The sequence below is a fragment of the Arvicanthis niloticus genome, chromosome 29 (assembly GCF_011762505.2).
Source record: "Arvicanthis niloticus isolate mArvNil1 chromosome 29, mArvNil1.pat.X, whole genome shotgun sequence".
NCBI lineage: Eukaryota > Metazoa > Chordata > Mammalia > Rodentia > Muridae > Arvicanthis > Arvicanthis niloticus.
In genome coordinates, this window is record NC_133437.1 from 16848361 (window position 1) to 16861715 (window position 13355).

Genomic DNA, 13355 nt, shown 5'->3' on the forward strand with positions numbered 1-13355 from the left:
TATCTTGAGCACTTCTCCAAACTCAGTGACCATAAGAACTATCACTGCTACCATCTTCTTTAGTATCCCAGAATGACAGCGCTCTGAGAAACCACTCCACTAGCTAGGAAAACCCACAACACCCACATCCAGGTTCACACTCTGGATCCGATCTACCTGACAGTACTCACACGCTGCTAAAGCTCACGCAATTCCAGCAGCTTTCTCAACACCCACAATCTCTACTCATCTTTTCTTCCATCCCTTTACTGAACGCACCTCACAACCTTTGAGTCAACGTTTCATGTCTAATAATATTGTTTACATGATCACTTCAGTCAGGTTCTAGCTTATAGTTGGCATTTTCTTGTAATAATCATTAACAACGCCCTAAAAGAAACTATGTAAGATATTTAACTACAATAAAACAGGTTGTCTAATAAATTCACTCCACAACACATTCGTGTGTTGATGGGAATTAAATTGGTGGTCTTGTGCATGCTAGGCAAGCACTCTACCATTGAGTAACATTTCCATTCCTCTACATTATATCTTTGAGAGACCAAACTTTTACCTCAGCATTCTACGAAGTCTCTTTAATGAGCACACCCTCCTCTCTCTCAGACTCTACACTTAGAATGTCTCTCCCAAAATCTGACCTGTCAACTCTAACAATCAGGGCTTTTTAAGCAGGAACTTTTAGGTGGGAGCTTGTTGTAAAATTTGAATTCCAGCAAACTGCTTGGGCTAACAGCTACAGAAACAGTACAAAAAGAAAACAATTATAGGCATGTAGCTTCTTCATAAACAATGGCGATAACATAAAAATGTTTTTAAAATTATATTCTATTGTCTTCCAGAGTATAGGTCAACGGCAGGGAGTAGAATAGCTTACCTCAGGCTAACAGACTCACACCAGAGCTTTTTGGAGAATTGCTGAAAAAATTTATCTTCATTCAAAAGAGAAAAACAAATTATTATCAGGTATTTATTCTCCTAGCTAATAGGAGCTAGTTCACAGGCCTGGTCAAAAAAAGGGTCAAGTAATTTTCGTTGGGAATTAAATGGTCAACAAATCTTTGAAAATGAAAGAACTACTCAAAAGAACAGACATGTATCTAGAGGTGAAAGCACAATCTCTCTCTCTCTCTCTCTCTCTCTCTCTCTCTCTCTCTCTCACACACACACACACACACACACACACACACACCCTGTGGGAACTCAAGACCATCAAGACCACTGCTGAAAATGAAAACTAGCTAGAAAGTCAAGAAACAATGGGAACACACACATGTGACATTCTAAAACTAAGAAAAAAAGAGGAGAGAAAATGTACACACAGCACAGTGTCCTGTGAGTTTATCCAATCATATACGAGTCCCTATCTTCATTCTCACTTCAGGCAGCTGTCTAACAGGTAAGAACTACGGCCTTGCCTTCTAGCACTAGTATAATCCTGAGCAGCAATGCGGTGGCTACTTTTCTGACTGTCTCCATTAAGATGAGGAGGATGACAGTGATGATGAACTGGTAGGCAGATGAAATGCAGCACTTGGGGACTTGGTACCTGTTAAAGGGCAACGAACTGCCACACCAGAGCCTGTGCTTCGTTTCTAGACTGGTAGTGTTAATTGTGAAAGTAGAACAAAAAAGAGAAACCAAGCCTTGGGATGTCTCACCTAAGCCAGATAAGTCAACACTAGGTCCTTGCCTTAAGAAAATAAACAAGTTTATCTTCGTCACAATCCACTTATTCTTACTGTATATTCATGTAACAGAAGAAAACATGTCAGATTAATTAATACTCACCTTTATTAATAGTCTCATAGCAGATTACACACACTCTGGCTTCCTTTTCTAGATACTGAAGCTTACATTTCCTGTTACAACAGACACCACAAAATACCTATAAAGAATAAAATACTCAATTTGTTTTTGTCTCAAGCATATTTAAACCTAGTAGAGGCAAGGGGAAAGAAGCTCAAAACCTACTTAGCTGAAACGTACTTTCTTACTTTATTATAGAATTCATTTTTTCTAACCACCACAACCATAAGTATAATTATTTAATGATCTTTAAGTACGATAGTTAATCTTGACTGTCAAGGTTAAATGAAATGAGAGATTAGTTCTGGGTGTGTCTATAAGGGTGTTTCAAGACTTGACTGGCAACCAGAATAACAACTAAGGGGGAAAGACATACCCTGGATTTGACCAGCACTGCCCAATAGACTGGGGGCCTGGCAAGCATACAAGTGGAAGAGAAAGGCAGCCAATGAGGACAAGCTGTGCTCTTCCTGAGCAAGCATGTCGACTGCTGCTGCCATCATTTGATGACAACAAATTCCAGCTTCTTCAGACATATCGATGACTCTGCAGGGAGATTCCAGGCCCTCAGCATCAGACAAGACTGCACAATTCATTCCCCACCACCACAATCCTTGGATCCAAGTTCAGCTTCCTAAACCAAACAGCTACTGCACTATCTGCCTCTATAACATTCGGATAACCACTGTTGGAATAATCAGTCTCCTATCATTAAATCTACTGAATCCCTTTATAATAATGTACACATATAAATATATACATAAATTGTTTTTCTAGAGAACTCTAATATAATGAATATTGTTTATTTATATGGTATCTCTGATAAGAAAACATTTTGAATCAACTATGTTAACTGAAAAGCAATAAAAACCTTCTTCAATAAATGTTTATCATTTAAACATTAAAAGCTTCCTGTAGCAGCCCAGTGATAATAAGCTTGCCTATAATTTAAAAGAACCTGGTTTTCATAAGTAGGAAACTATTTTGCTAAGATACAGTACTTTGATCTGAAAACAACATGAAGAATACTACATAAAAACCATACCGGTCTTTAAAGACAATTTCCTTAAAACTCACAGACAGCATCTTTATCATCAACTACAATAAGGACACAAACAAAGTCCAGCAAGGTATTCTTAATAAGCAACTGGCTTTCTAGTGTTTTCATGGACACTGAGCAGGAAACTGGCTGCAAAATGGTCTTGCAATTCAGTATTCGAGGACAAAGGAGGATCCACTCAGCTTGGACACCTAATTTATCAATACTTGAATGCACAGACACTTAGAGGATAGAAAAAGAAACTCAGAAAGAGTTTTCCTGGTGTGTGAGGATCTAGTTTTAATCCCCAAGACCATGGAAGAATAAAAGGCTAAGTTTTCTATAACTTACCTTCCCACATGCTCGGCAGTGGTGCCTCCGTTTTGTAAAAGTGAATTTGACTTGACAGTTCATACAGTTTGGAGCTTCTGAATCAGGAACCCAAGTAGGTTGTTTCTGGCCTAAAACCAAGCCTTCTTTATGTATATTTTCAGGCAGAGAATCTTTGTTTGCAGTTACAAAACTGGATCCACCTTCAAAATTACTTTCTATGTCAATGTAATTGGAGTTGAAGCTAACCTGAGAATCAGGTGTGTGCTCTGCAGAGCAAGTAGATGCAGCAACAGCATTTGCTGTGCTTGGCTCACTTCCTGGCACATCTAGACCATCTGGATGATTCAGCTCCTTTGAACTCCTTGTTCTCGATGGAAGACTCAGCAGCTGCTTAGGTCTAGCCCCTCCAACAGCTTGGGTGCTAACACTGCAGACTGGCAATTCATCCCTTCTGTCAGGCTGACAGGCAGATAGTGCTCTTTCAGTTGGAATTGTGCTTTTTTCTCCTACGGAAAGACCACTATTTTCTACTCTGTTTTCTTTATCAGTTGTTTCACAGATCACACCACCTCCATTTTCACCAGCAGCTCCTGCCTCAGCACTGAAGTATATATCCCCAGCCCTTTCACCATTCTGTCCTTTCATAGCTATCTGATTCATCTGCAACTGGGAGTCATTTATATTTTCTCCAAAAGACACTGTGTTAGAGCTCTGAAGACACTGTTCCTTCAGGAAAGCATCAAGTTCAGCATCACTAATTAGTATGCCACTTCTCATGCTTTCATCAATATTAAAGTAATCTAACTCTTGCCCATCCACATCACTGCTGGGAAAATCGAGACCTTCGCATGGACCAGGAACCTCTGGGGCACTCGCAGCAGAGAGTGTCCCTGGAGACCCAGCTGCTGCAGCAGAGCTGCTGTCCTCAGAGGACTCCAAAGACTCACCACTGATTACCATCTCCTCAAGCTCAACCTTCCCATGCCCTTTCTTTTCGTTTACTGGCTGAAGAAATATGTTCTCATACTTTTCCTTCTTCAAAAGCTCTGTTTCCCCATCTAAAACAGCACTCTTCTGTATCTCTTCATGTATAGTCACTGCATCATTGTTCTGACCTTCAGACTCATTAGGAGGTAAAATATCACTGTGTACACTATTGTCAATTAACGATCCACACGTAGACCCAGACAATGAAAGACAAGACAGTGAAGGGGGCACACCATCATCTGAAACATGTAAAGATGAAGAAGAAACCTGGACTATATCATTATCTTTAAGGTCTAAATTTCCTGAGTCTTTTTTTACAGTCTGTTTCATGAGCTTAGCAGTTCTATTTTCCTGGAAGGAAAAGTCAGGTAACTTGAAATTTTCATCTTCTGAAGCTGGGTCACTTGGGGATATCCCTTCATTTTTTGGAAGCTTGCAAGGCATAGCAATTGTGTTACCTCCTTCTTCCAAACACTCTGTATTATTGACTGCCATGCCTACTTTCTCTTCTGCCAAAGAGCCATCATCTTTTAATAAGTCACATGGAAGCCTCTTGTATTGTGGATTATCTTTGGTATTAGACATTTCAGAACTTTGTTCCGTCAAAACAGATGGCATGTCAAAATCAACTGTTTCTAACTCATTAGAAATCATTTTATCCTTTAAATTTTCTGTTCTATTATATTTACAAGAATCAAAAAGTGCCATGTCTACTTTTACACCTAGTTCTTTGATACTACTGCTATCTCTGTTTTGTGCAGCAGCATTGATGTTATTCTGGTCTTCTCTGACAGTATTACTACCACAGTCTACTGATGAAACAGTGAGAGAATCTGAAGCTGAAGCCAAATCCAATCCAATCAAAGCCTCTGAAACGGAAGACGAGTCCAATGTGATCAACGTATCTGCAGGAGACTTAGAGTCATCTGGCAACAACTGTTTAATGTCTTCCTCACTGTTGGTAGCATGAACTAAGTTACCCATGTCACTTATCAGGTCACAGACAGGCTTACTACATCGTCTCATACATGAAGGCTGGAGCTCATCTGAAGTCCTGGCATCCACAGAAGAAAGAAGATCAAGTCCCGCTACGTTTTTTTCATTCTGTCTAGAGGTTGAGCCCTCATGTAGCTTTCCTTTGAGGAAGGTTTCATTTGCTTCTTCACAGCATGCTTCTGATGAGGCACAACTACTAATGCATCTTTGGTCCTTTGACAGCAAAGCCAGCTGTGGAGAGACCAACTCTGAAGAAACTGAACACTGGTTAAAAGCATATGCATCTTGGAAATAATCTTGTTTATCTAGGAAAAAATAGAAACACAAAGTTATTCAGATGATGCAAATCAAACAAAGGTTATAAAGACATGCTTTTAGAACTTCACATTAACTTTATAAAACTGTTCTAGTTTTACTTCTTAATGCAGTTGTCATGGGTGACAGAGACACTGTCAATAACTTAGCTGCACTGTAAACCACACCAGAAAAGGCTGACAAGCAATCTTATCTTCAGCTGCTTTGGTTCTGTCATTGTCCTGATTAGATTTTTGTAAACTTGACACAAGCTAGAATCATCTGGGAAGTGGAATCTCAATTAAGAAAACACCTCCACCGTATGATCTATAGGCTAGTCTGTGGAACATGACTTTGATTAACAGTTGATGTGGGAGGGCCAACCCACTGTAGGTGATGCTACTTCTAGCCAGGTGGTTCTGGGTGGGATAAGAAAGCAAGGAGTAAGCCATGAGGAAAAAGCCAGGAAGCATTACTCCTCCATTTTCTTTGCTTCAGTTCCTGCCTTGAGCTCCTGCCCTGACTTCCCTTCAAGATGGACTATATACTATATACGATGAGGTGAAATAAACCCTTTCTTTCTTCCCCAAGTCGCTTTTAGTCGTAGTGGAGTTTTTTTTGTTGTTGTTGTTTTGTTTTTGTTTTTTCAGAAATCTAGCTAGGATAGCCTCCTATTTCCTAACTTCATTCTGAGGAAACACCATCTCCTACAGTGATGCCATTTCATTTGACAGTGCTCTATCAATTTGTTTTTAGCTTCCTCATAAAGATTTTCTTCTAAGCTTGTATCTACAAAGTAACTTTTATTTCTGACTATTGATCTTACTGGTGTAAAAGTAAGCTAATATGTTATAATGAAACAGGCACATTTTTGAGAGAACATAACAATGTGACCAAGACTGAAAATGAATTTTGTTAAGGGGACAGATTCTATTAGCAAAGTAGAAAAACCAACAAACCTGGGTTCCGCTCAAAATCATCAAGAAGTTTGTCCAAGTCACTGACAGCTGCTTTAAAGTAACTGTCCATCCTCCCTGTGGGCTTATTCAGAATTTAATTCTTGTATGTCTAGAAAATAAAAAGTATAATATCATATTTACTTTTCTACCATACAAATATACCATCCATTCTGTGTCAATATAACTATCAAAGTAGAAACAAAAAATAAAATTAAATAGTACTTCTTTTCCATAACTTAGTTAGAAAAATGGTCTCTACATGAAAATGACATAAAAATCAATTTTCACAACACAACATCTGTACACACAAGCTATTGTATGGGGGGGAGGGTTGATGTTTTCACATAAGTATACCAGTGGAGACCAGAGGAGGACAATGTGTACCTTCCTTTATCACTCTTCTTATTGACTTAAGACAGGGTATCTCACTGAACTGAAAGCCCACCATTTCAGTGGGCTGGCCAGCAAGCTGCAAGGATCTACCTATCCCACAAAGTTGGGGTTACAGGAACACACAGCCATGCCTAGCTTTACCATGTGCTATGATAAGATCTATGAAGTAGCTGAGGCAGAAACTCTACCAGGTAAGCTTGAGACACTGAAGAATCTACCAGTGACCAATATCAGAAGGAAAGAATTCAAGTTAGGCGGCTCTTTCTCACTCAAAGGGACAAGTGACCATCAAAACAATAAAGAGCACAAAGAACTGAAAATAATTCAAATAAAATTTAAAAACCAAAAAATCATAACATTAAACTCAAAACCAAAGGATCCCATCTACTGGAGGGCTGCTAGGGTACTATTACTCTGAGAATTAATGAATTAAGAAAAATGAGCAGAGAATTAATCCTTCACTTACTTACAGAATATACATCCAGATGATACAATAGTTGCTAAGGGAATGTTCTTTAGGTAAGAATTCCAATAAATAAATGCAGAAAGACTTAAACTTTAAAAAAAAAATCTTTTCATAGGTCCTAATGCAATAAATGGGCTAAGCAGTTGTTACCAATGAATGTTGAGATTTCAGAAGAAATGTCCGATAGGAAACTTCATAATGTTATGGTTGGGTCAATTCACTACAATCCAGTGATCAGTTTCACTATAAATAATGTGGAAGAACAATCTCACTGAATCTAGTCAAACCTGAAAACTAACTGCATGTTTGTAGGAAAATCAATCATCTAAAGACAGCTAAAAACATTTAAAACAAAAAACAAAAGAAAACAACAAAAAACAAAGCAAGCAACATATAGGAAGACTTATGTTCTTCACGTGATCTATGGTGAATGACTAGTTAAATAAGAAAGAAAGAAAGAAAGAAAGAAAGAAAGAGAGAGAGGGGGAGGGAGGGAGGGAGGGAGGGAGGGAGGGAGGGAAGGAAGGAAGGAAGGAAGGAAGGAAAGAAAGAAAGAAAGAAAGAAAGAAAGAAAGAAAGAAAGAAAGAGAGAGAGGGGGAGGGAGGGAGGGAGGGAGGGAGGGAGGGAGGGAGGGAGGGAGGGAGGGAGGGAAGGAAGGAAGGAAGGAAGGAAAGAAAGAAAGAAAGAAAGAAAGAAAGAAAGAAAGGGAAAGAAGAAAGGGAAAGAAGAAAGGAGGGAGGGAAGAAGAGAAAGGGAGGGAAGGAGGGAGAGAGGGAGGGACGGAGACAGGGAGCAAAGAGGGAAGGAAGGGAAGGAAGGGAAGGAAAAGAAAGAAAAACTACTTCCAAAGTATTAGCAAGTATCTTTTTTCAAAAGTGTAATAAAGCAATGCAAATTTTGTAAGAATGCATGCAAACCAAAGGACAGAGATAATTAAAAGCATGCAAATGTTGCCTGGAATACAGGAGTGAGATAAGAAGGTTTTAAAGAACTACACGTGATTGAGAGGCATGACCTAAGGCCTCAGGCGATCCAGAAGTAGAGAGCACAAAGAGAAATATTACCAAACAAGAAGCACGGATAAAACAAAAATACAGAGGTTCAATCTAGAATGAGAATAGTGTTCCTTCCATAAGGGGAAAGAGCCTGAGAAGACTTCATTTGAAGGCAATGTCAAGAATTTTTTCCAGAATTCATGAAAAACTCAATGAATAAAAAATATATCCTATCACAATAAAAAATAAACAGAAATTCACACTTTTAAGCATATTATAGGGAAACAACTAAACACCAAAGACAGAGCAGCCAGGGTCATTTTCAAGTTACAACAATTATGCTTATAACAAGATTAAACCAAGGTACATTTCAGAAGTCTTTTCAGTAAATATATGGCACCCTGATTCAATAAAGACTGTTAACTCTTGTCTTTACTGTCAAATATACCATTATGCCATATATACATAAATGTACATATATGTACAGTAATGTACAGAAATGTACACAAAATATACATATTAAGGCAATAAAGATAGTTTGAAGGAAGAAACAATGCAGGAAATAAGAAAACCCCAAAGCACATTCTGCGAGAAAGAAGCATCTATGCAACTATGAAACAGGAACAGAAAACCACAGGGAAGGAACATATGGGGAACAACAGCTGATCATAATGCCAACAGTAAAAATCTTTAAAAAGTCAAGAGACTTGAGGGACGCAGTAAAATGGTTTGTTCATAAGACACACTAACATGGTTGAATGTATTTGTTAAAAAGAAGCAAAACTTGAAATCAACAGTGTAAATTTCCAATTTGGGAAACTATACTGAACAAACAATTCAATTTAGAATTTTTTTTTTTTTTTTTTTTTTGGTTTTTTGAGACAGGGTTTCTCTGTGTAGCCCTGGCTGTCCTGGACTCACTCTGTAGACCAGGCTGGCCTCGAACCCAGAAATCCGCCTGCCTCTGCCTCCCAAGTGCTGGGATTAAAGGCATGCGCCACCACCACCCACCATAACACACACTCCTAAGCATATTATTTGAAGTGCCAAAAATACAGGAAACAATACAATTCAGCAATTTGTAAAAAGTATGACAATGAGAATACTTTTCATTGAAGCTCCTTAACATGAACTACTACTAAGCTGTGGATTTTCTCATTTCAAATAAACAGACTGTATACTTTGTGGCTAGTATCTATTAGAAATGGAAGAAACAAACAAAATGTATGAACTCTATTTAATGTTTATGTGGAGAAGTGCTGATAAGATCTGTTTTTAATCTCATGTATTTGTTAACTTCTACGTATTTACTTGTGTGAATGTGGCTGACAGAGAAAACTTCCAGAAGCTAATTCTGTCCTCTCTCATGTGTGGAGGGGATCTAACTAAGGCTTGTCATGTCAGGCTTTGACTGCAGGCTCCTTTACCCATTAAGCCCTCATGCCAGCCCAAGAATGACTTGAGATATTTTCACTAACTTAACCATTTAAATACTCTCAGATTTCCAAACAAATTTTTGTAATATTTACTTTTAAAATGGTTTTAAGCTGGGCGATGGTGGCGCACGCCTTTAATCCCAGCATTTGGGAGGCAGAGGCAGGCGGATTTCTGAGTTCGAGGCCAGCCTGGTCTACAGAGTGAGTTCCAGGACAGCCAGGGCTACACAGAGAAACCCTGTCTCGAAAAACCAAAAAAAAAAAAAAAAAAAAAAAGGTTTTAAAAGTCTCTTCATGGTTTTAAAAAAATGGTAACAACAAGGATGATTAATAAGAAAACAAAAGGGGGCTGGAGGGATGGCTCAGTGGTTAAGAGCACTGACTGCTCTTCCAGAGGTCATGAGTTCAAATCCCAGCAACCACATGGTGGCTCACAACCATCTGTAATGAGATCTGATGCCCTCATATGGGTATCTGAAGACAGCTACAATGTACTTACACAAAATAAATAAATTCTTTAAAAAAAAAAAAAGAAAACAAAAGATAACAAAACTTCTAAAATTGCTAAGGTGAGAGACAATGAGGACATGAGCAGAGACTGAGGTGAAGATAAAACAGAAAAAATGGCTAAAGAACCAGAAGTCTTGGAGACTGAAACAAAGGGGAAGGCTGGCATTACCAACAGATTCCCACACTGGGTGACTGGGTAGACTGACCATCACAGGCACTCAAGAGGAGCAGGAAGAAGGGAAACACTTTCTGGGCTACTGTCTGAAGTACCTTGAGAACATCCTGGGGAGATGTCAAGAGGCTACTGACTATGAGGACCTGGAGAGGACTCTGAGATTAAGGTTTGTAAATCAGCAATGCTCCGCTGTGAACAGAAGTGACCTAGGAGAAGATACAGAAGCATACAGAAGCCTGACATTACACAAAGAATGATCCCCAAACCTGTCTGCATAAAACTACGCCCTGGGCTCTGTAGGAACTATCCAACATACAATGTTGAAAGAAAGAAAATCAGGAAACTCTCTACAACATAAATCCATTTTCCACAAAATGTGTTAAAATAGTATCAGCAAAGGGGGAAATATGGAGGAACAAATACTTAAACTAGGTCTAGTGCAGGGATTGTGTAAGCCTGTCAAAGCTAAGTCATATATCTACATCTTACTTTAAGAAAGAAAAAGTTAATTTTATGATTTTCCTTAAAAATGATACAACATATCCTTACAATGTAAAAATAATAAAAATGTGAGAAGACAGTTGGGCACTCGACTGTAAGTGGGTATAAAATTGTATGGAAAGACGGTAATATGATCATGAAGAAAATGTTCGATGTACATTAGAATAATTAGGATTTTAAAACACCCAAGTTTTTTGTCAATATAATAAAGTACTTAATGTTGGTACAGTGTGAGTTTTAAGAAACAATCTCAACAGCTACACAGAGAAAATGGCACAGCCTCTCAGGCAAACAATGTAGAAATAGTAGAAAACAATATGTAGAAACAGGCTGGGATGGGAGGAATCGGAAGTCTCTCTTTAAATTTAAGAAAAGAAGCCAAAACTATTGAAAAATATGCAGATACTTTACCAGATCATTAGGTGAAATAATTCAAACAAAAGATCTGGGATACAACAGAAAATTATGAAAGGACTCCAAGTTAACTTCTATGTCTATCAAAATATATTTTAAAAAGGGAACATAAGTCTACGACCTAGCAATCAACCTCCAGAAAAACACTGTGCTCAAGAACACAAGGAACTTTCAGTGTTGCAAAGTTTGTAAGTGGGAAGTGCAACAAGTGAACAGCTTATTTAATACAATAGTTAAATCCGTTTTCTCATGCTTTGCTGAGAAATCCTAAAAGCAGGGTCTTCCAGGTCTTCTCTCTTCTAGCCATGTAACTATGCAAAGACAGATTTTCTTCATGCCCTTTAATCTAAACAAGCCAGCACACCAAGATGAACTAAGACATACAAGAATTCAGCTGTCTTTCTACTATGACAAAGTAACTTGCTTCCTGGCAAAACAATACTGCCCTTCTCTCTAAACTTAGTTTGGAAATATTGTTGGCTTTCAATAGAGATATCTAGTTAGTGCACTGATGCTCTTACTTTTATCTTGCTTTATTTTTGAGAAAGCAGTTTACTGTGTCCTGCCCCCAGGCTGGCCTGTAGCTCAATCATCCTGCCTCCATCACTTGCTGGGATTATCGTCATAACCCACCATGTTTCACTGTATGACTGTTGTTAAGTGAATATGTGAAAAAAAGAATTGAGTTTTAATTTCCAAAATGGTAAATATTCTGCATTACCTATTACTTTTTCTTCAATATTTTTCAATTGTCATTACCTTCAATTATATGGGGTACTATGTGTAATTGGTATTATGACTGGGGATTAAAAAAAGTTTTATCTGTAAGGTAGCTACTTCAAAAGATTGTTTTTGCTCATATATTATGTGTATAGTAAAAGTAAAAAGTAATGGATATGTGTGTAAGGCATAAAACATGGGAGAGGCGAGCAACACTCTGATCATCTTAAGTTTAAAATGCAACAGGGGCAAAAAGAACAAAGAGAAAACGTCAAAATGTTAAGCGGCTGGTTACTTTTGCTTGGTGGAATGCTAACTATCTCATCCCTGATTCCTTCCTCTAATTTTTAAATAGCTTGCCACTAAATGTGTAGTTTAATATCAAAGAGAGAAAAAGAAGTTATGTGAAAAATTAGACGGAGCTCTACTCAATCAAACCACTAAACTTTTGCCAACTCGAGAAACGCCAAACTCAGACAAGTGACGGAACCGGATGACATCACCAAATTAGTCTTTGAATTAGAAAGATGAACTTAAATGTTAAATTTACGGGCCGGTTTTCTGACATGTCTAACCAAGAACATGAGTCTGGAATGTTAACAAATTGCAATCACGGGCGTACAAACAGGTTAACCATTAAAAGTTAAGGCCATCTCTTCAGAGGCACCAAACACTAGACAGGGGCATCCGTGAGACGGAGGAGGCGGCGGCGATAACTGGCGCCGCGGGGACTCGCGGGGTCCAGTGCGCCCCTCCCGGCCCGGCCCACTATGGGTCGGGCATCCCGGTCGCACAGAGCCCAGGGAGGCAGGCGGGTCCCGGAGGAAGGCGAGGCCCGGCCGTCGCAGCCCGAGGAGACCGCGGCCGCCCCGCCCCTCCGCCCGCAGTACGCGGAGGAGAGGCCCGTGGCGGCTCCGGGGCTCTTACCTCCCCACACCCCGCCGAGCTCTCGGGGACTCGACGAGACGCCGCAGTGAGGCGCGAAGAGCAACTCGGCCGCGACACCCGGGACAGCGCGACGCCGACCCAGAGTTCGTCCCCAGCCGACCTAGCAGAGAAGGGCGCAGGCGCAGAGAATGCTTCCCGCTGCCACGCCCCCTCCGGGAGGCTTGGTCTCTGCGCATGCGCGCTGCTCGGGTCCGAGCCAGTGCACACAGGCGCGCCGGAAGTGGCTGAGCAACTCTGCTCCCCGCTGGAATCCTGCGATCGGACTCGGTCCCAAGGACGGTCTGCTGCTGGCCTCAGGAGGCGACTCTCGCCACGGCTCCACTGACGCGGCGCTCCGGTTTGCACCGGCCAAAACCAGCGGCGGACACTGTACCTCACATCC

General features: G+C 39.9%; 1 protein-coding gene across 2 annotated transcripts in view; it reads right to left on the reverse strand.

Annotated features, from left to right (window-relative positions):
- Positions 1–13122, reverse strand: part of Zfyve16 (zinc finger FYVE-type containing 16) — a 40998-nt gene extending 27876 nt beyond the window's left edge. The window contains exons 1-5 of one of the 2 annotated variants that reach the window (XM_076927141.1): positions 12953–13068; positions 10486–10596; positions 6415–6523; positions 3197–5466; positions 1789–1885 (exon numbers count right to left, since the gene is read on the reverse strand). In XM_076927141.1, the coding sequence (XP_076783256.1) occupies positions 1789–1885; positions 3197–5466; positions 6415–6484 (2437 nt within the window). In that variant the 5' untranslated portion in view covers positions 6485–6523; positions 10486–10596; positions 12953–13068. Of the gene's footprint in view, positions 1–1788; positions 1886–3196; positions 5467–6414; positions 6524–10485; positions 10597–12952 lie in introns of both variants that reach the window. The other variant, XM_076927140.1, reaches the window with a different exon arrangement.
- Positions 13123–13355: the final 233 nt, after the last annotated feature.